At 43.5% G+C, this 23,699-nt stretch overlaps 1 protein-coding gene and 1 long non-coding RNA gene across 2 annotated transcripts; one reads left to right on the forward strand and one right to left on the reverse strand.

Annotated features, from left to right (window-relative positions):
• Window positions 1-2,456: 2,456 nt before the first annotated feature.
• LOC139548649 (extracellular calcium-sensing receptor-like) lies at window positions 2,457-7,223 on the reverse strand. The gene is made up of 11 exons (XM_071358422.1): window positions 6,963-7,223; window positions 6,559-6,850; window positions 6,061-6,303; window positions 5,804-5,902; window positions 5,320-5,635; window positions 5,065-5,237; window positions 4,680-4,910; window positions 3,831-3,954; window positions 3,543-3,736; window positions 3,147-3,425; window positions 2,457-3,017 (listed from the first exon to the last, which is right to left on the reverse strand). The coding sequence occupies exons 1-11, from the start codon at window positions 7,190-7,192 to the stop codon at window positions 2,589-2,591; spliced, it is 2,610 nt and encodes an 869-aa protein (XP_071214523.1). The 5' UTR covers window positions 7,193-7,223; the 3' UTR covers window positions 2,457-2,588.
• A 7,707-nt stretch (window positions 7,224-14,930) lies between these two features.
• Window positions 14,931-19,534, forward strand: LOC139548651 (uncharacterized). Its single transcript, XR_011669742.1, has 3 exons — window positions 14,931-14,966; window positions 18,586-18,686; window positions 18,790-19,534. It is a non-coding gene; the product is annotated as an uncharacterized lncRNA (long non-coding RNA).
• The last annotated feature ends 4,165 nt before the right edge of the window (window positions 19,535-23,699 follow it).

A 23,699-nucleotide genomic window follows, 5' to 3' on the forward strand; every position in this document is an offset into this window, starting at 1 on the left:
TATTACCGGTCGAAGAAACATTTCAAACTAAGTACAGAATCAATCATTAGGATGTTTTTAACATATAGCTTCAATAAAGTTCCAACCGGAGTATTCTTTCTTGTCTTCGTGAGCAATGGAACGTAAGTGACTTCCATGAGGAAAAACATGATCAGAAAATGGCTGCTTGATGGACACCTGACTGATTCTGCTATCATTCTCTCCCACAACATCATAGAAGTCTCATTATAATTTCTATTGATGGTTGACATCTAGTGGAACCCCTAGGCAGTGCACAATCATTCATATGTCAAGGGGATTTCATTAGGGACTCTGGTGAATACATACAAGCTCAGATTTCTGATTCCTGTTTTGATTTCAACTCAGGATTTTGCCTGCCAATATGGGTTCTGTTAATCTCACAGACATAATTCAAACAGTTTTAGAAACTTTAGAGTGTTTTCTATCCAATACTTATAATAATATGCAAATATTAGCAACTATGACTGAGGAGCAGGCCGTTTGATATGGGCACCTTTCATCCAAGCTACTCAATACTGCCCCTTCAGCCATAAGAAGTTTTAAAGAGGAGTCCGTAATTTGCTTTCTAATGATCATGATCTTTTCTTCAAAGAAGTTCATGAATTTATTACTGCTGAAGTGAAAGCCATCCTCTCTTGGGGAATGCTGCTTTTTAGTTAGCTTTGCGACAGTCCTCAATTAAGTTGGAAAAATAGGATGATCGAGCAGCAGTGAGGACTCTTCGATACTGCACGGTACTGTCTTTCCAAGCTAGTCGAAAGACTTCCAGTTTGGTGTGGCGCCATTTCCGTTCCAATTTTCTGGAAGCTTGCTTCAGAGTTCGGGTATTTTCTGTATACCAGGGAGCTAGTTTCTTATGACAAATGTTGTTAGTTTTTAGGGGTGCAGCTGCATCTAGGGTATTGCGCAAGGTTAAATTGAGTTCCACAGTTAGGTGGTTAACTGATTTTTGTCTTCTGACGTCCTTGGGTAGGCAGAGGGAGTCTGGAAGGGCATCAAGGAATCTTTGGGTTGTCTGAGAATTTATAGCACAACTTTTGATGCTAATTGGTTGGGGTTTTAGCAGATTATTTGTGGCGAATGCAAACGTAATAAAATGGTGGTTCGATAGTCCAGGATTATGAGGAAATACATTAGGATCCACAACATTTATTCCATGGGACAAAACTAGGTCCAGAGTATGACTGTGACAGTGAGTAGGTCCAAAGACATGTTGGACAAAACCCACTGAGTCGATGATGGCTCCGAAAGCCTTTTGGAGTGGGTCTGTGGACTTTTCCATGTGAATATTAAAATCACCAAAAATGTAAATATTATCTGCTATGACTACAAGGTCCGATAGGAATTCAGGGAACTCAGTGAGGAACGCTGTATATGGCCCAGGAGGCCTGTAAACAGTAGCTATAAAAAGTGATTGAGTAGGCTTCATAGGTTTCATGACCAGAAGCTCAGAAGACAAATACGTCTTTTTTTCCCCCGTATGTAAATGTATACAAAATAAAGAAACTGAAATGTCACATTTACATAAGTATTCAGACCCTTTACTCAGTATTGTGTTGAAGCACTTCGGGCAGCGATTACAGCCTTGAGTCTTCTTGGGTATAAAGAGGAAGTGATGGGGAGTGGAGAGGTTCCCACAGTGGGTAAGCAGACGGTGGAATGTTTCTGTTTTGGTATACGAAGAGGGACACACACATACACATACACATACACACACACACACACACACACACACACACACACACACACACACACACACACACACACACACACACACACACACACACACACACACACACACACACACACACACACACACACACACACACACACACTGACTGGGTGACGAAGGAATCATATGTAGGAGGTCTGTAAGTGCTGTCAGACTGTCAGACTCAATACTAACTCTTCCAGCATGAGTAGACACTACGTAATCTTTATTGGTATTGTTCATATAGACGTGTTTCATTCTGACACATTATAAGAACACATACTAATATTAACAAAGTAATAAAGTGAAGGTATAGCAGGAAATTAATGTTTCCAAACAGAATTGACATTCCCCTGTTGAAATGAATATCAACGAGCCCCAAATCCCGATATGAGTATGTTTAAGTTAATATTTGTCCATCATATGTTTCTTGGTGGTTTCTAATTGGACATCATGTGTTTCTTGGTGGTTTCTAATTGGACATCATGTGTTTCTTGGTGGTTTCTAATTGGACATCATGTGTTTCTTGTTGGTTTCTAATTGGATATCATGTGTTTCTTGGTGGTTTCTAATTGGACATCATGTGTTTCTTGGTGGTTTCTAATTGGACATCATGTGTTTCTTGGTGGTTTCTAATTGGACATAATGTGTTTCTTGGTGGTTTCTAATTGGACATCATGTGTTTCTTGGTGGTTTCTAATTGGACATAATGTGTTTCTTGGTGGTTTCTAATTGGATATCATGTGTTTCTTGGTGGTTTCTAATTGGACATCATGTGTTTCTTGGTGGTTTCTAATTGGACATCATGTGTTTCTTGGTGGTTTCTAATTGGACATCATGTGTTTCTTGGTGGTTTCTATTTGGACATCATGTGTTTCTTGGTGTTTCTCTCTGGTCTCAGAAGGATGATGTAACACTTTGGAGCAAACAGACAGAACAGCAGCCCAAAGCTGGAGGCCAGGATGGCAAAGATCTCTACAGCTACAGTGTACTTCCCAGGAGAGCTGACGTAGGCAGGGATGAAGGAGATCCACACGGCACAGAAGATCAGCATGCTGAAGGTGATGTACTTGGCCTCGTTGAAGTTGTCTGGGAGTTTCCTGGCCAGGAAGGCTAAGAGGAGACAGAGGGAGGCCAGCAGGCCGATGTAGCCCAGCACCAGAGAGAAGCCAACCACAGAGCCCACCTCACACTCCAGGACGACCCTCGGCCCCCGACCCTCTCTGCCCCTCCTCTCAGCAGGTCGGGGTGGAGCTAAGGCCAGCCACAGCACACAGATCAACACCTGTGTAAGGGAACGGAGGTGGATGGAAAACTAGTTATATTGAGTTATCTTAATGAGTTTTCTTGAAAACAAGTAATATGAAGGAAACAATTACATTCCAATAGAATAGAGTAAAAACTAGATGTTCACCTGGATGAGTGTGCAGAGTGAGATACCCATCCTCTGCTGGGTGGGGCTGAAGTATCTCATCAGGTTCTCTCCAGGCAGAGTGGCCCTGAAGGCCACCAGCACCACCACAGTCCTGCTGAGCAGACAGGAGATGCAGAACACAAAGCTTATACCAAACAGGGTGTGTCTCAGCATGCACGTCCATGGCTTCGGCTGGCCAATGAAAACCAGCGCGCACAGGAAGCAGAGCTTGAGCGACAGCAGGAGCAGGAAGCTGAGCTCAGAGTTGTTGGCTTTCACCTGTAAAGAGACAGAAAATTATAATTTAGACAGAGTGATGTCAGAAATCACATCCTTATATGACACAATCTCATCTCTGTCCAGAACCTCTATATATGATCATATGATTCAACTCACCAGGGCCGTGTGACGGTGGTAGAGGAAGGTGGCCAGGGCACCGGCTGTGAGTGTTGCCCCGGAAACTGAGATGACAGACAGGATGACGCCCATGGTGTCGCTGTAGGAGAGGAAGTCCACCAGCTGGGGGATGCAGGCCGTACGATCAGGGTTGGACCAGAACCGCTCTGGACACCTAATACACTCAACTGACCCTGATTGAGAAGGAAGAAGAATGAGGAGTACAAATCAGGACCAGTCGGGATTGAGGAAAAATATGAGTTGTAATCAGAACCCTAGATAGACTACCTGTTGTGTTGCTGATCTCTCCCTCAGCGCAGGACAGACAGTCAAAGCAGCAAACAGGCTTCCCCTTCTGTACCGCATGCCTGGTACCAGGGGGACAGTCAGCACTGCATACAGACACAGGGACCTACCAGAAAGCGGAGAGGACGATGTCATTATTATCATCATCATTGTCATCATTGCTATTATCATCATTATTTCACAGGCAGGCAGGCAGGCTTGCTGGGCCCCTCTAGGGACTATATCAGGAAAATGACCACAATAATATCTCAAATTCAGTATCATGTTCCTCCTGAGTGGCTCAGCGTTCTAAGGCACTGCATATCAATGCAAGAGGTGTCACTACAGCCCCTGGTTCAAATCCAGGCTGTATTGCATTCGGCCGTGATTCGGAGTCCCATAGGGCGCACAATTGGTCCAGCGTCTTCCGGGTTTGGCTGGGATAGGTCGTCATGGTAAAAAACAATTGTTCTTATCTGACTTGCCTAGTTAAAAAAAGACACCGTTCAGTGTCATGTGGACTTTCTGTCTGAGATAACGTTCCCCTGTTATTTATTCGGTCTTCTTTATGTCTTTCTCTTTTCTGAATGTCTGCCTCAGGGTGATAAACTCAATAATTCTCTCTCTGTCAGTCACACACGCACACACACACACACACACACACACACACACACACACACACACACACACACACACACACACACACACACACACACACACACACACACACACACACACACACACACACACACACACACACACACACACACACACACACACACACACACACACACACACACACACACACACACACACCTCTGCCTCAATGAAACTAAACTGAACAGTTCTCACCTCATCTCCGCTGCCCCCACCCCACACCACTTTATCCATGTCGATGTGGAACTGGTCTTCCGATCCCTCAGAGGACAGAAAATGTCCGACCTGGACAAACTCTGCCGTCCCCTCGGGGGTCACATGCCAGTTGATGATGTCATAAGAGGCAGGCGGATCACCATTCATGTCGAAGTGGAAAGATTCCCCCACAGGAGTACTGAAGTTCACTCCCCTCAGATAATGAACAATCTCAAAGAGAAAAGGGCATTGGAACAGGATTAAGAGTTAGAACCAGTTGTGGCTTTTGTTCTTTAGAACTCAAACCTTACAAAGTGTTTCACTGTATCCTGACTGGAAACATTAGTGTTGTTAACTTGAAAACAGATCAACATGTTATTCTCACCTGGCTGGGCTGAAGCTTCCTGATATCAGGGCACTGTCCACCATTAAAGACTCCGTCCCCTGGTCGACAGGCCACCATATCCTGTATGGCGTAGGCGATGGCGTACACAGCCTTGTACACATTATAGCTGGCTCTCAGCTGAGACACGTCAGCATACTGGCTCTCCCCCTCACCTAGGATTGACACTTCATTTTACTGAGATAACATTGGGAATCAGGACAAAAAACAGAGATTTAGGTGTAAAGTCTCCCTCACGTATGACCTCTGACCCAGTACACTGTCGCCTGGACGGTAGTGTCACGCTGAGGTCAACCCCCAGAGAACACCCAAACATCTCTTCCCACAAATCCCTCAGGAAGGGGTCGGACTTCTGGTAGTCCCCGTCTGGATGGAGGCGTGTTAGGAAAGGCCCCAGGCCGGGAATGTCAGCTTTCTTCAGGGCAAAACCGATTGTCCCGGCAAGAGAGGGCAGGTTCTTCGGGGCGGCAATAGTAAAGTAGGTGACCCAGGATTCTGAGGCAATCCACTGCTTATCTGTAATGTTCTGACGGACAACCTCTTCCATCAGGGCCTGGAGAATGAAATCGTTAAAAAGATCAAGATGGTCAAGCTGAAATGCATGATTATCAATTAGGAAATGATTGTGTCTATAAAGGGCATCAAGACATGGTAAGACACAAGGACACTGCTACAGCTGTGTTACAAATCATTAACAATACTCTGACCGGTAACTGCTCACCCCTGAATGTCCAGTGAATCCTACAAATGCCACCACCACTCTGGCAGTAGATCCTCTGATGGTGTCCACAATGTGCCTGATCTTTCTCTTAGACGGTAACTTGGGGATGACCATCAGTGAGAGAAAGGGAAGAGAGTCAGAAAAAAATCAGAGAGAGCTTTTTTATTAGATTAGAAGAGAGAGTCAGATTGAAAGAGAGAGAAAAAGATAGAGCAAAAGAGAGAGTTTATTGTCAGATCATCAGAGTGAGGTCGTACCTTGGGGAGGACCTCAGAGTAAGCGACACACACCCCAGATCCCTGGAGCTCTTGGAGAAGCAGCTGAACCCCAAACTTGCCATAGTCATCATCCTCTGACACCAGTCCCACCCACACCCATCTCAGCAGACGCAGCAGCTTGGCCATGCCCCGAGCCTGGAAGGCATCACTGGGTACCGTACGGAAGAACGAGGGGTACCTCAAGTTGTCACTCAAACACGCACAGGTGGCAAAGTAACTCACCTGGGAGAAAACAGAGTGAGAGAGACAGAGAGTGAGAGAGACAGTGAGACAGAGAGAGACAGGGAGTGAGTTCGACAGCGAAAGACAGAGAGACCGAGAGCGAGAGTGAAGGATAATTATAATTTGTAAGAGGCAGAGAGCAGAGGGAGAAGGAAAGTCAACGTTAAAGAGAGAGAGAAATCTAGAAAGAGATTGAAATGTAATGTGAAAAGAGGCATCATCTCTTCCCAACCTGTAATCCAACGCCTGCCTCACCATGGGTAAATCAAACGGCCCGAGGGTCTGTGCCACCACCATGGAAGCTGAGGAGTGGGCATCCCCGATGATGACGGGAACCTCGGGGGTTGTGCCACAGTCTGTGCCCACCACGGAGGCCTCCTTGCCGCTCACCATGGCTAAGGCTGCCCCCAGGGTGATGCCCTCTGACCGACATGTGTCAGAAGCCAGGAACCCCAGGGTGAGGTTAGGCAGGAGGGCTGGGTCACGGTTAATCTCCTCCACAGCAAAGATCATAGTCTGGAGCCAACGGTAAGCACGCTGTTTGAAACTGACAGACAGAAGAAAGGAAGAAACGGAGAGATAGGAGGTAACTGAATACACATTACCTTCAAGTGAAAACACAATGACAAAAAGCTGTTATCACACAACATGCTGCATACATTGTACAGGTAGAATATTCCTTAATGCTCCTGAACTCCTGCTCTGGCAGAGGGGCTTCCACATGGATGGGGAACAGGCCCCCAATGACCACATCTCCTGCCCGATAAACACTGCCGGAGACGGGCTTAGCTTCCAGCCGACAATCCCCCTCTCCACCTCCATCCAGACCCCAGACACACCCAGGGACATGGAGACAGTAGAGCAGCCACAGCCAGCCCCAGAGGCTCATCACCTGGAGAGAGACAAGGCCGAGGACTGGGAGAGTTCCGTCACCTGTTGGAGAGAGACCAAACCAAGACCTTGCAGACAGAACACTCTGTAGACAGAAAGACATGATCAAAAAGTGCTTTCAATGAAGAGACACACCATACAACACAGACACCTGTAACCAGACATGTGAAACAACAGTTATAGATACACAAAACCTTGTTCTACGTCCTCCCTACCTGGCAACAGCAAACTTTATCCTGGTGAGACAGAGAGACAGACAGACAGAGAGAGAGAGGATGAATGTCTGTCAGTCTGGCATCTCCTGCAGAGAGTGTCAGAGTGAAAGAGGGAGAGGAAGAGGAGAGAAGGGGAGCTGCTGATATAGGGAGAAATGAGCCCCCGGCTAAAAAACAAGCACACGGCCACCAGGGGGTGCTTGAAGGGAGGGAGGGGCAGGAGGGGGTTAATTGGGACTTGTTATTGGAGGATAACTTGGGAACCAGGTAATTGGGGGTAATTGGAGGAAGCATGTGAGTGTGATGTTATTGAAGGTAATGTGTAGTACAGGAGATACAGTATCTGTTCTTCAACAACATCTGATGGATCCATTCAGACAGATTTTACATCATACTGTACAATAAATTATTTTATTAAGTAAAAAGTGAAATTGTGACTAAATGGATTAGAGAGATGCATGGAGAGAAAGAGAGAAATAGAGAGAGAGAGAGAGAGAGAGAGAGAGAGAGAGAGAGAGAGAGAGTGAGAGAGAGAGAGAGAGAGAGAGAGAGAGAGAGAGACCACTTCTATGAAAATTGGAAAACACTAAACGAACATTAACACAAAGACTTATCTATTCAAAATAGAGGTGTAGATAATCCAGCTCAGGTACATCCTGTTTCCATTGATCATATTTGAGATGTTTCTACATTTTGATTGCAGTCCACTTGTTGTAAAATCAATTGACTTGATGTGAATTGGAAAAGCACACACCTATCTATTTAAGGTCCCACAGTTAACAATGTATGTCAGAGCAAAAACCAAACCATGAGGTCAAAGGAATTGTCTGTAGAGCTCCGAGACAGGATTGTGTCAAGGCACAGATCTGGGTAAGGGTACCAAAACATTTCTGCAGCATTGAAGTTCCCCAGGAACACAGTGGCCTCCATCATCCATAAATGGAAGAAGTTTGGAACCGTCAAGACTCTTGCAAGAGCTGGCTGCCAAGCCAAACTGAGATATCGGGGTAGAAGGGCCTTGGTCAGGGAGGTGATCAAGAACCTAATGGTCACTCTGACAGAGCTCTGGAGTTCCTCTGTGGAGATGGGAGAACCTTCAAAAAGGACAACCATCTCTGCAGCAATCCACCAATCAGGCCTTTATGGTAGAGTGGCCAGATGGATGCCACTCCACAGTAAAAGGCTACATAACCGCACCGCATGGAGTTTTCCAAAAGGCATCTAAAGGACTCGCAGACCATGAGAAGCAAGATTATCTGGTTTGATGAAATCAAGATTGAACTCTTTGGCCTGAATGCCAAGCGTCACGTCTGGAGGAAACCTGGCACCATCCCGAAGGTGAAGAATGGTGTTGGCAGCATCGTGCTGTGGAGTTGTTTTTCAGCGGCAGGGACTGGGAGACTAGTCAGGATCGAGTGAAAGATGAACGGAGCTAAGTACAGAGAGACCCTTAATGAAAACGTGCTACAGACCGCTCAGCACCACAGACTGGGGCAAAGATTCACCTTCCAACAGGACAACAACCCTAAGAACACAGCCAAGACCACGCAGGAGTGGCTTGGGGCCAAGTTTCTGAATGTCCTTGAGTGGCCCAGCCAGAGCCTGGACTTGAACCCGATCGAACATCTCTGTAGAGACCTGAAAAAAGCTGTGCAGTGACCCTCCCCATCCAGCCTGACAGAGGATCTGCAGAGAAGAATGGGAGAAACTCCCCAAATACAGGTGTGACACGCTTGTAGCGTTATACCCAAGAAGACTCCAGGCTGTAATCGCTGCCAAAGGTGCTTCAACAAAGTACTGTGTTAAGGGTCTGATTACTTATGTAAATGTGATATTTCCAGGGTATTTGTGATAAGTGATTTTAATTTTTTTTACTTCCTAGCGCTAAGGGTCAGATTATTTTTAGATTTTTTATAACGTAAATGGACATTTTCTCTGGCCCAGATCATAGAATATGCATATAATTGACAGATTAGGATAGAAAACACTCCGAAGTTTCCAAAAATGTCAAAATATTGTCTGTGAGTATAACAATACTTATTCTGCAAGCGAAAACCTGAGAAAATGTAACCCGGAAGTGATTTGTTTTGTTTTTACTGTGTTTCCTGACCCGTCTAACCTCCATTTAAAGGGGCATCAACCAGATTCCAATGGCTTCCTCAGGCTGTGACCAGGCTTTAGACATAGTTTCAGGCTTTTATTTTGAAAAGTGAGCGAGTTTTTTCAAACGTAGTCAGGTGTCCTCTGAATACTTCCTGCGCCCGAGAGAGGGGCACCCCATTTTGTGGGGTGAAATATTATTGATTATGTTTGTTAAAAACAACCTGAGGATTGATTATAAAAAACATTTGACATGTTTCTACGACCAATACAGATACTTTTGGGAATTTGTCGAACGGAACACGGCTTTGGTGTTCTCAACATAATGCGCAACCCAAATCGTGTTTTTTTGTGATAAAAGTAATATTTATCGAACAAAAATAACATTTGTTGTGTAACTGGGAGTCTCGTGAGTGGAAACATCCGAAGATTATCAAAGGTAAGCGATTAATTTGATTGCTTTTCTGACTTTCGTGACCAAGCTAACCAAGCTAATATAAGGCCTGCTGTTGTAGCATTGAAAGCTACACTCACAAAAGCTTAGATTTCTTTCGCTGTAAAATATATTTTCAAAATCTGACACGATAGGTGGATTAACAACAAGCTAAGCTGTGTTTTGGTATATTTCACTTGTGATTGCATGATTATAAATATTTTTTAATCTGATACGTTTGGAAATTTTCATCTTCCTTTCAGGACCGGAACGAAGCTGTAGTTCTCTCAGCATAACGCGCAACCCAAATGGATTTTTTTTGTGATAAAAGTAATATTTATCGAACAAAAAGAACATTTATTGTGTAACTGGGAATCTCGTGAGTGCAAACATCCGAAGATTATCAAAGGTAAGCGATTAATTTGATTGCTTTTCTGACTTTCTGGACCATGCTAATTTGGGGTTAGCTGTTGTAGCATTGAAAGCTACACTCACAAAAGCTTGGATTTCTTTCGCTGTAAAATATATTTTCAAAATCTGACACGATAGGTGGATTAACAACAAGCTAAGCTGTGTTTTGGTATATTTCACTTGTGATTGCATGATTATAAATATTTTTAGTAATATTATTGCATTTGGCGCCCTGCAATTCTAGCGGTGGTTTAGGAAAGTGATCCCGTAAAAGGGATCCGTAGCGCAGAGAAGTTAATGAATTTGCAATAATTTAGAAAAACTTGTTTTGCTTTGTCATTATCGGTATTGTGTGTACACTGATTAGGGGGGGGAACTATTTTAGAATTAGGCTGTATTGTAACAAAATTCAAAGGGTCTGAATACTTTCGAATGCACTGTATATCAACGAATTGGCGAGGGCACTAGAACAGTCTGCAGCATCCGGGCCTCACCCTACTAGAATCTGAAGTTAAATGTCTACTGTTTGCTGATGATCTGGTGCTTCTGTCCCCAACCAAGAAGGGCCTACAGCTGCACCTAAATCTTCTGCAAATATTCTGTGAGACCTGGGCCCTGACTGTAAATCTCAGTAAGACAAAAATAATGGTGTTCCAAAAAAGGTTCAGTTTCCAGGACCACAAATACGAATTCCATCTAGACACCGTTGCCCTAGAGCACACAAACTATACATACCTTGGCCTAAACATCACTGCCACAGGTAACTTCCACAAAGCTGTGAAGGCAAGAAGGGCCTTCTAAACCATGAAAAGGAACATAAAATTCAACATACCATTTAGGATCTGGCTAAAAAGACATGAATCAGTAATAGAACCCGCTGCCCTTTATGCAGAGCAGAATTACGGTGGCTACAGGAACGTAGGAGGGAGAGGAGGTCTGTTCCCGGTCACTCTCGCTCGTCCACGATTCCCACCTCGCCTCCGAGGAATACAGGAAGTTCCCGAAGTCTACATTGACGGAAGAATCCAACGTCACCCGAGTTTCATGAAATCACAAGTGCAATACATCAAAATAAAGCTTAACTTGTTGTTAATCCAGCCGCCGTGTCAGATTTCAAAAAGGCTTTATCTGAGGATAGCGCCCAGCACACAAATGCATGACAAATAATTTTCAACCAGGGAGTTGCGACACAAAAGTCAGAAATAGTGATATATTATATGCCTTACCTTTGAAGATCTTCTTCTGTTGGCACGCCAAAAGGTTCCAGTTACATTACAAATGGTCATTTTGTTCGATAATGTCCTTTATATCCATAAAAACTCAGTTTAGCTGGTGAGCTTCAGTCAATAATCGACTCGGTTTCCCTCCTTCAAAATGCATACATAATGAATCCCAAACGTTACCAATAAACTTATCCAAACAAGTCAATCAACGTTTATAATCAAACCTTAGGTACCCTAATACGCAAATAAACGATCAAATTTAAGACGGAGAATCGTTATTGTCTTTACCGGAGAAAAATACCAAAGAATACTCTCATGCACACCCTTGGAAACACTACAGCCAAAATGGGAGCCACCTAGAAAAACTACAATTTCTGGCTCATTTTTCAAAAATGAGCTAGAGACTGTTGACATCTAGTGGAAGCCATAGGAACTGCAATCGGGCACGATTTCACCCTATTATAAAAGTGCCAGCCATTGAAATCAGAGGTAGGATGACATTTTTTGGGGGGGGGGGGGGGGGATTGTTTGTCCTCGGGTTTTGCCTGCCATTTCAGTTCTGTTGTACTCACAGACATTATTTTAACAGTTTTAGAAACTTTAGAGTGTTTTCTATCCAAATCTACCAATTATATGCATATCCTAGCTTCTGGGCATGATTATCAGGCAGTTTACTTTGGGCACGCTTTTCATCCGGACGTCAAAATACCGCCCCCTATCCCAAAGAAGTTAAGACATGAAGGTCTTCAAGTGCAGTCGCAAAAACCATCAAGCACTATGATGAAACTGGATCTAATGAGGACTGTCACAGGTCAGGAAGACTCAGAGTTATCTCTGCTGCAGAGGATAAGTTCATTAGAGTCACCAGCCTCAGATATTGCAACCCAATAAATGCTTCACAGAGTTTGTCACAAACAAATCTCAACATCAAGTGTTTAGAGGAGACTGCGTGAATCAGGCCTTCACTGTTGAAATACAAAGAAACCACTACTAAAGGACACCAATAATAAGAAGAGACGTGCTTAGGCCAAGGAACACAAGCAATGGACATTAGACCAGTGGAAATCTGTCCTTTTGTCTGATGAGCCCAAAGTTTAGATTTTTGGTTCCAACCGCCGTGTCTTTGTGAGACGCAGCGTAGGTGAACGGATGATCTCCGCATGTGTGGTTCCCACGGTGAAGCATGGAGGAGGAGGTGGATGGTGTGTGGTGATTTGCTGGTGACACTCTGTAATATATTTAGAATTCAAGGCACACTTAACCAGCATGGCTACCAGAGCATTTTGCAGCAATATGACATCCTATCTGGTTTGCTCTTAGTGGGACTAACATTTGTTTTTCAACAGGATAACGACCCAACACACCTTCAGGCTGTGTAAGGGCTATTTGACCAAGAAGGAGAGTGATGGAGTGCTGCATCAGATGACCTGGCCTCCACAATCACCTGAGTTCAACCAAATTGAGCTGCTTTGGGATGACTTGGACTGCAGAGTGAAGGAAAAGCAGCCAACAAGTGCTCAGCATATGTGGGAACTCCTTCAAGACTGTTGGAAACATTCCAGTTGAAACTGGTTGAGAGAATGCCAAGAGTGTGCAAAGGCAAAGGGTGGCTACTTTGAAGAATCTAAAATCTAAAATGTATTTTGATTGTTTAACACTTTTTTGGTTACTACATGATTCCACATGTGTTATTTCATGGTTTTATGTCTTCACTATTATTCTACAATGTAGAAAATAGTTTTTTTTTAAATAAGAAAAACCCTGGAATGAGTAGGTGTGTCCAAACTTTTGACTTGTACTGTATATTTAGTTAACCATTTAGCAGTCGTATGGCCTGTGTGTGTGTGTGTGTGTGTGTGTGTGTGTGTGTGTGTGTGTGTGTGTGTGTGTGTGTGTGTGTGTGTGTGTGTGTGTGTGTGTGTGTGTGTGTGTGTGTGTGTGTGTGTGTGTGTGTGTGTGTGTGTGTGTGGAAGTCTTGTACTGCATCAACAGGAATGGAGTGTTGGAGAGGTGTATTGTGAAAGGCAGGGGTCAGTGAGAGAGAGAGAGCTGTCATGTTCTTCTCTGGATCATCACCTACTCCCAAAATGTCCCCTCTTCTCCTCTTCTCATCTTCCCTCATATTCTCATCCTCCTTTTCTAATCCACCTCTTCTCCTCTTATCATCCCCCTCTCCCCTATGCCCTCTTCTCCTCTTCTCATCCCCCTTTCCCCCATGCCCTCCTCCTCTCACCCTCCTCTTCTCATCCCTCTCTCCCATATGCCCTCCTCTTCTCCTCTTCTCATCTTCCTCTTCTCATCCCCCTCTCTCCTATACCCACCTATTCTCCTCCTCTCATCCCCCTCTTCTCATCCCTCTCTCCCCTATACCTTCCTCTTTTCCTCTTCTCATCCCTCTCTCCCCTATACCCACCTATTCTCCTCCTCTCATCCCCCTCTTCTCATCCCCCTCTCCCCTATGTCCTCCTCTTCTCCTCGTCTCATTCCCCTCTCCCCTATACCCTCTTATCATCCCCCTCTCCCCTATGCCCTCCTCTTCTACAGACTGCGTGTGACTGGCTTTACTGCCTCTGTGCTCCCCCAGTCTGACGAGTGGTAGACTGGAGGGAGGTATTCAACCTAATATAACCTGTCATTAGTTACAAAGTTGTAAAGTCACTCGAGGAGCTTGTATTGCACATCTTGTGAAGTTCATTTCCATGATAGTTAATGATCTCCATTTTCCTCTTCACCTGCCTTACTGCTTGTCTGTGGCCTCACTGGGGCCGGGGTTGGAGCTCCAGGCCTCCCTGGGGACAGAGAGGGGAGTGCACCCCAGCTGGAGGTGCTGCTCCTGGGGGAGATCTGAAGAGGAGACCTGGGTCTTTCACAGCTGGGACCAGGCCCACAGAGAAATGGTTGTTATGGAAACAGCTATCCTCCCTTTAGATTTCCCAAAACGTGGGGTCTATGTTTTGCTGTGACCCCTGATACACTCAGACAAGTTATGGCTTTCTGCCATGCATTTACTTACCTTTTCACATGGTCTGCCACTGTAGGCCTTCATGTGTGTTGGTGTGTGATGCAATCATTTGTGTGTTTTTCTAGAGATAGCATTCTCTAGAGGCGTAAGGGCCATTTGAGTTTAGACAATTAGGCCAATGGGGACGTGTGTGTACTCTCCATGTGTCAATCTGTGTGTGTGTGTGTGTGTTTTCTGTCTGAGTGTGTGCGTGCATGTGAATGAGTTTCATTTTAGAAGCTGTATCCGGTGCGGACTGAGTGTGTATTCACCCCCCTGCTCAGTCCGTAGCCGCCCTGCCAGATGTAAACATCAAGTCACCACTGCTCTTATACAGTAGGATCCAAGGTGACCAGAAGGTCAGTGAAGAGGAACCATGGAGCCAAGAGGTAAGAAACCTCTTCAATACTCTCTCTTCAAAACTGTGTAGTGAGTGAGTGAGTGAGTGAGTGAGTGAGTGAGTGAGTGAGTGAGTAAATGAGTGATTTCTTTAGGCTAAAATAAATACTTGTATTTTATTGATGGTATGCTTACCAAGCATCTGTATACAAGGGGCTCCCGAGTGGCGCAGCGGTCTAAGGCACTGCATCTCAGTGCTAGAGGAGTCACTACAGACCCTGGTTCGTTTCCAGGCTGGATTAGTCCCATAGGGCGGCACACAATTGGCCCAGCGTCGTCTGGGTTAGGGTTTGGCCAGGGTAGGCAATCATTGTAAATAAGAATTTGTTCTTGACTAGTTAAAATACATTTACTAAAGGGATTCTTTATGAGAAACATTCATGGTTAAAGGTAAGGGGTAAGGGTTAAAGGTAAGGGTTAAAGGTAAGGGTGAAAGGTAAGGGTTAAAGGTAAGGGTTAAGGTTTGGGATAGGCTTAAAACAATTAAAACAAAACAAATGCTTACACCCATCCACCATCCCCATCCAAAACACTTTAGCTAATCTGAAACCTATTTGAAAGTCACAGCGCTCACTGTTGCCCCTAGTGGCCGCTTTCCACGTCATCTCCTCAGACGTGGATGGATGTCGAACACTGACTTGTATCACGGGTGACTTGGCTGCATATTCCACAGGCACAGTCATTTAGCAACTTTGAGGATTTGTGGGCTGTGTTTTAGCATGGTTTAACCCTCTAGAGTCGATCTAAGTAATACATTTTTTTTAAATCCCCTTAAAAAATCTGTCAGTTTAAGATAGAGATATCAGTTTTTGCACCGGATGAATCTTAAGCCACCGCATCCGGCGATGTTGCACTTCCGCATCTGCGGTGAAAGGTGGCAGAACTGGAGTGGTGTTTGTCAGACCATGAGACAAATGCGGTAAAAGACGGCAGAGCTAGAGCAGTGAGACATCTGCGGTGAAAGGTGGCAGAGCTAGAGCAGTGAGACATGAGACTTCTGCAGTGAAAGATGGCAGAGCTAGAGCAGTGAGACATGAGACTTTTGCGGTGAAAGGTGGCAGAGCTAGAGCAGTGTTTGTCAGACCATGAGACATCTGCGGTAAAAGACGGCAGAGCTAGAGCAGTGAGACATCTGCGGTGAAAGGTGGCAGAGCTAGAGTGGTGAGACATGAGACAACTGCGGTGAAAGGTGGCAGAGCTAGAGCAGTGAGACATGAGAGATCTGCGGTGAAAGGTGGCAGAGCTAGAGCGGTGAAACATGAGAGATCTGCGGTAAAAGACGGCAGAGCAAGAGCAGTGAGACATCTGCGGTGAAAGGTGGCAGAGCTAGAGCAGTGAGACATGAGACTTCTGCAGTGAAAGATGGCAGAGCTAGAGCAGTGAGACATGAGACTTTTGCGGTGAAAGGTGGCAGAGCTAGAGCAGTGTTTGTCAGACCATGAGACATCTGCGGTAAAAGACGGCAGAGCTAGAGCAGTGAGACATCTGCGGTGAAAGGTGGCAGAGCTAGAGTGGTGAGACATGAGACAACTGCGGTGAAAGGTGGCAGAGCTAGAGCAGTGAGACATGAGAGATCTGCGGTGAAAGGTGGCAGAGCTAGAGCGGTGAAACATGAGAGATCTGCGGTGAAAGGTGGCAGAGCTAGAGCGGTGAGACATGAGAGATCTGCGGTGAAAGGTGGCAGAGCTAGAGCAGTGAGACATGAGAGATCTGCGGTGAAAGGTGGCAGAGCTAGAGCGGTGAGACATGAGAGATCTGCGGTGAAAGGTGGCAGAGCTAGAGCGGTGAGACATGAGAGATCTGCGGTGAAAGGTGGCAGAGCTAGAGCGGTGAGACATGAGAGATCTGCGGTGAAAGGTGGCAGAGCTAGAGCGGTGAGACATGAGAGATCTGCGGTGAAAGGTGGCAGAGCTAGAGCGGTGAGACATGAGAGATCTGCGGTGAAAGGTGGCAGAGCTAGAGCGGTGTTTGTCAGACCGGGAGACATCCCGAATATCGGTCTTCTCACGAAAACGTCTGTAGCTTCCAAACAGTTTGACCTACAAACTATTATGACCACTGTATGGAAAGGGGAGACTCTCATTTTGCTCTATGACCCCCACAATTGTCACATGACTTGTCTAAAGGTAACCGGTACCGGTTCAAAAAAATGTATGGAAGTATGAAAGTAGTTTTGTGCATACCCAAAAAAAGGATTGAATATGTGTAAAAAAATGTTTTATATATATTTCCTGAGCTTTCTTATTGTCATGCCCTGATTTGTTTCACCTGTCCTCGTTATTGTCTCCACCCCCTCCAGGTGTCGCTTGTTTTCCCCAGTGTATTTATCCCTGTTTCCTGTCTCTCTGTGCCAGTGTATTTATCCCTGTGTTTGTCAGGCCCTGACCTTAGAGTTCCTTTTTATGTCTCTAGGGCGTGAGTTGGGGTGGGCATTCTATGTTTTGTGTTTCTATGATTTTCTATTTCTATGTTTTGGCCGGGTATGGTTCTCAATCAGGGACAGCTGTCTATCGTTGTCTCTGATTGGGAACCATACTTAGGTACCTTTTTTCCCCACCGTTCTTTGTGGGAGGTTGTTTTTGTTTGTTGGCACTATTGCCTTTAGCTTCACGATTTGTTTTGTATGGTTTATTGTTTTTTTGTCGGCGTCATTCTTAAATAAAGTAAAATGTACGCTCACCACGCTGCACCTTGGTCCTCATCCTTCAACAGCCGTGACAGTGTTTCCTGTCTCTCTGGGCCAGTGTATTTATCCCTGTGTTTCCTGTCTCTCTGGGCCAGTGTATTTATCCCTGTGTTTCCTGTCTCTCTGTACCAGTGTATTTATCCCTGTGTTTCCTGTCTCTCTGTACCACTGTATTTATCCCTGTGTTTCCTGTCTCTCTGTGCCAGTGTATTTATCCCTGTGTTTCCTGTCTCTCTGGGCCAGTGTATTTATCCCTGTGTTTCCTGTCTCTCTGTGCCATTTCGTCTTGTACGTTTTTCCCGTTCTCCTGCGTTTTGCATTCTCCTTTTTTCTAGTCCTCCCGGTTTTGACCCTTGCCTGTTTCTGGACCTTGTACCCGCCTGCCTGACCATTCTGTCTGCCTTGACCACGAGCCTGTCTGCCACTCTGTACCTCCTGGACTCTGATCTGGTTTTGACCTTTTTGCCTGTCCACGACCATTCTCTTGCCTAACCCTTTGGATTAATTAACATTGTAAGACTCTAACCATCTGCCTCCTGTGTCTGCATCACCTTGTGTCTTGATACTTATATCTCCTAGATGTAGAACAAACACTTCAAAACCTTGTTTGTAATTATTTTTGCCATTTATGAATGTGTTATTCAATGCGTTTCTCTGGACTATAGTGGTGAAGGCCAAAATAAATACTTTATTAAATACTTTTTTATATACTTTTTTTTACACCTAAAGGGGTCCTCAAATTCCAAATCAAATAGCTAAATGATCCATACTATGACCGTCTTCAAACAGTTCAATATGTTAGCTTACAACCCCCTCACAACAGCTTAGACTTTTAACAATGAATTGTGTTAAGAGGGGACCATGACCAAGAGCTACTGTGTCCAGTTGTGTGTTGAGGTGTTCTGATGTGTTATATTATGCAGCTTCAGGTCAGGTGGAGTCGTCCTGCAGGCTGTTTCCTGCTCTACTGATGGTGGCATGGATCGTTGGCTGCATGGTGGTAGTCTATGTTGTCTTCGCCTAGGTACGGTGTGTGTGTGTGTGTGTGTGTGTGTGTGTGAGAAAATACATGTTACAGTTTGGATATGATGAAGTTGGGTATGAACACCTGCCCTCTCTCCCAACAGAAGAGACGTCTAGTCCTTGTGCTTCATGTTGGAACTCACCTCCCGACGACAGGAAGCTGAATAGAAGACAAAGCAAAGCACCAAGGAAACTGGGTTTTTCTGTCTTAGCAGATATTTTCATTGTGCATGTCTGTAAATAATAGGCAGAATCTACCGGCACGCCCAAATTACTTTTAGGCCTAGATTCAATCAGATCAAGTGTTAAGTTTGTTAATGTTTTGTGCGTTGGAGCTGTCAAAAAGAGCAGCTGCGCTTGTGATCATTGTCATGAAGCCACACCAGTCCCACTCACATTAGAAGTTCAGAACAAGAATGTGTAGGTTATATAGACTTAATGAAGCTCAAATAGGAAACCAGGATTTCTATCAGCCTAACGGAGGTGCAGATTACATCACATGTTTCAGTGTTCCAACTTGTAAACAAGGCTGCATGGGATTTGGCTTAACGCAACTCCGTGCAGCCAATGGCATTGTCCCTCTTTAGGTACAATGATGGGAGTCGCTTGTGGATTTGACAGCTCTAACACAGTTCCACATCAGACACCGCCGGCTAGCGTGAATCTGATATAATCTAGTCCTTATTGACTGTCAGTGTCAATGTGTGATCTTATACTGCCTTCCTATCTGTGACTCATACATGACGTTTCATAAAGGATCTGTCTGTACTCAATCTGTACATAGAGATGGATGTTTATCTAGTATAACATGCTGACCAAACCACTAAAAAAATAAAAAGTGTGTACGTACATGTTATTCAATCATTGCATCCACACTGCTCTCGCACGTCAACGACCGTCTGCGTAGCCAGGCACTAAAATAGAACTTGGTTCTATTTGTGACGCTTGATGCGCTGCAAGTCCCGCCTCTCCCATCTCCTCATTGGTTTTTAGGAGCATATACAGTAGTCGGAAGTTTACATACACTTAGGTTGGAGTCATTAAAACTCGTTTTTCAACCACTCCACACATTTCTTGTTAACTTCTTTATGATAGGGGGCAGCATTCACTTTTGGATGAATTTCGTGCCCATAGGGAACTGCCCCCTACTCTGCCCCAGATGCTAATATATGCATATTATTATTACTATTGGATAGAAGTTTAACACTCTGAAGTTTCTAAAACTGTTTGAATGATGTCTGTGAGTATAACAGAACTCATATGGCAGGCAAAAACCTGAGAAAAAAATCCAAACAGGAAGTCAAAATTCTGAGAGTGGGCGTTGTGAAAGTCATCGCCTATTCCAATCCCTGTAATTTATGGATCTGTTTGCACTTCATACGCCTTCCACTAGATGTCAGCAGTCAGTAGGACGTGGAATGAAGCTTATGCTGTGTTGTGGGACCGGATGGGAGGGGAATGAGTCAGTGGTCTGGCAGATGGCCAGTTCCTGGTCACGTGCTTTCCTCATCGTGTCGTCTTGCGTTCCATTACTTATAGAGACTGAAAAGAATTCTCCGGTTGGAACGTTATTGGATATAAATGATAACAACATCCTGAAGATTGATTCTCTACTTAATTTAACCAGTTTATTCGACTTGTAATATAACTTTTTGAAGTTTTCGTCCGACGTTTGCCTGCATCTGGGCGAGCGTTTGGACACTGTTCTACACATGGTAGCAAAATTAGCTAATTGGACATAAGTAATGGACATTATCGATTTATTGTGGAACTAGGATTCCTGGCACTGCATTCTGATGAAGATAATCAAAGGTAAGGGAATATTTATGATGTAATTTTGTATTTCTGTTGACTCCAACATGGCGGCTAATTTGGCTATTGTTCTGAGCTCCGTCTCAGATTATTGCATGGTGTGCTTTTTCGTAAAGTTTTTTAAAAATCTGACACCGCAGTTGCATTAACTTCTCTGCGCTATGGATCCCTTTTACGGGATCACTTTCCTAAACAACCGCTAGAATTGCAGGGCGCCAAATGCATAAATATTACAAAAAATATTTATAATCATGCAATCACAAGTGAAATATACCAAAACACAGCTTAGCTTGTTGTTAATCCACCTATCGTGTCAGATTTTGAAAATATACTTTACAGCGAAAGAAATCCAAGCTTTTGTGAGTGTAGCAATCAATGCTACAACAGCTAGCCCCAAATTAGCAAGGTCACGAAAGTCAGAAAAGCAATAAAATTAATCGCTTACCTTTGATAATCTTCGGATGTTTCCACTCACGAGACTCCCAGTTACACAACAAATGTTCTTTTTGTTCGATAAATATTACTTTTATCACAAAAAAACGCCATTTGGGTTGCGCATTATGTTCAGAAAATCAAAGCCTTGTTCCGTTCGACAAATTCCAAAAAGTATCCGTAATGGTCGTAGAAACATGTCAAATGTTTTTTATAATCAATCCTCAGGTTGTTTTTAACAAACATAATCGATAATATTTCAACCGGACCATAACCTATTCTTTAAGAGACAAAAGGAAAATGGGGAGCCCCTCTCTCGCGCGCAGGAACTATTCAGAGGACACCTGACCTCTTTTGAAACATTTCGCTAATTTTTCAAAATAAAACCCTGAAACTATGTCTAAAGCCTGGTCACAGCCTGAGGAAGCCATTGGAAAAGGAATCTGGTTGATACCCCTTTAAATGGAGGATAGACGGTCCAGGAAACACAGAATTCTTAAAAAAAATATCACATCCGGGTTATATTTTCTCAGGTTTTCACCTGCAGAATAAGTATTGTTATACTCACAGACAATATTTTAACAGTTTTGGAAACTTTGGAGTGTTTTCTATCCTAATCTGTAAATTATATGCATATTCTACGATCTGGGCCAGAGAAAATGTCTGTTTACGTTGAGAACATTTAAAAAAATATATATATATATGACCCCTAGCGTCAAGAGGTTAAGAACAAGTGTATCTTTAATTCTATGTAAAAGATGTATCTTTCATCAACGTTTATGATGAGTATTTCTGTTATTTGACGTGGTTCTCTAATTACTCCGGTTATCTTGGAGGCATTTCTGAACATGGCGCCAATGTAAACCGAGATTTGTGGATATAAATATGCACATTATCGAACAAAACATAAATGTTGTGTAACATGATGTCATATGAGTGTCATCTGATGAAGATGTTCAAAGGTTAGTGATTCATTTTATCTCTATTTTGGGTTTTGGGGGAGCTATCTTTTGCTGGGAAAATGACTGTGTTTTTCTGTGGCTATGTACTGAGCAAACATAATTGTTTGGTGTGTTTTCCCTGTAAATCATTTTTGAAATCAGACATGTTGGCTGGATTCACAACATGTGTAGCTTTAATTTGGTGTCTTTCATGTGTGATTTCATGAAAGACTGATTTTTATAGTAATATATTTGAATTTGGCTCGCTACATTTTTTCTGGATTTTGGCCAAGTGGGACGCTACCGTCCTACATATCCCAGAGAAGTTAACAAACTATAGTTTTGGCTAGTCGGTTAGGACATCTACTTTGTGCATGACACAAGTCATTTTTCCAACAATTGTTTACAGACAGATTATTTCACTTATAATTCAGTGTATCACAATTCCAGTGGGTCAGAAGTTTACATACACTAAGTTGATTGTGCCTTTAAACAGCTTGGAAAATTCCAGAAAATGTCATGGCTTTAGAAGCTTCTGATATGCAAATTGACATCATTTGAGTCAATTGGAGGTGTACCTGTGGATGTATTTTAAGGCCCACCTTCAAACTCATTCTCTCTACGCTTGACATCATGGGAAAATCAAAAGAAATCAGTCAAGACCTCAGAAAAAGAATTGTTGACCTCCATAAGTCTGGTTCATCCTTGGGAGCAATTTCCAAATGCCTGAAGGTACCACGTTCATCTGTACAAGCAATAGTACGCAAGTATAAACACCATTGGACCACACAGCCGTCATACCACTCAGGAAGGAGATGCGTTCTCTCTTATAAAATTTGTAAAAATAATGTATAGCAACCCCAGGTGTAAAATAGTAAATAACGGCTACTTCTCAGAGTTTTGAATTGTCAAGAGGAGTTAAACAAGGGTGTACGCTGTCACCATATCTATTCGTTATGGCCATTGAAATGCTAGCGATTAAAATCAGATCCAATAACAACATTAGAGGATTAGAAATCCAAAGCTTAAAAACAAAGGTGTCCATGTATGCCGATGACTCAAGTTTTATATTAAGTCCGCAAGCTAGATCCCTGCAATGTCTCATTGAAGATCTAGATAACTTTTCTGTACTCTCTGGACTAAAACCTAATTATGATAAGTGTACAATATTACGTATTGGATCCTTAAAAATACAACTTTGACATTACCCTGCAGATTACCTACAAAATGGGCTGATGGTGAAGTAGACATACTCGGTATTCGTATCACAAAATATATAAATAAGCTCTCCACAATGAATTTCAATAGAAAACTTGTAAAAATAGACAAGATCCTGCAACCATGGAGAGGTAAATACCTGTCTATTTATGGAAAAATTTCCCTGATTAACTCCTTAGTCATATCTTAGTTTACTCACTTATGGCGCTGCCGCTTCCTGATGATTCGTTTTTCAAATCATATGAGCAAAAAATATTTCGCTTTATCTGGGATGCTAAACCAGACAGAATAAAACATGCCTATCTATATAATGAATATGAATTGGGTGGGTTGACATTATTAAATAGAAAAGCTGTAAACCTCTCTCTAAAAGCTTCACTCATTCAAAAGTTTTATTTAAACCCTAAATGGTTCTCAAGTAGATTACTAAGAAAAGCTCATCCATTGTTTAAAAATGGCCTTTTTGCTTTTGTGCAGATTGCCTTGACTCATTTTTGATTAATAGAAAATTATAATTTTTTCAAAGTATCTCTCTTTTTCAAACAAGCATTGCAGACCTGGCTACAATTTCAATTTCATCCCCCTGAAAAGATAGAACAAATATTACAACA

This window comes from Salvelinus alpinus, chromosome 21 (genome assembly GCF_045679555.1).
Source record: "Salvelinus alpinus chromosome 21, SLU_Salpinus.1, whole genome shotgun sequence".
In the NCBI taxonomy this organism is placed as follows: Eukaryota; Metazoa; Chordata; class Actinopteri; order Salmoniformes; family Salmonidae; genus Salvelinus; species Salvelinus alpinus.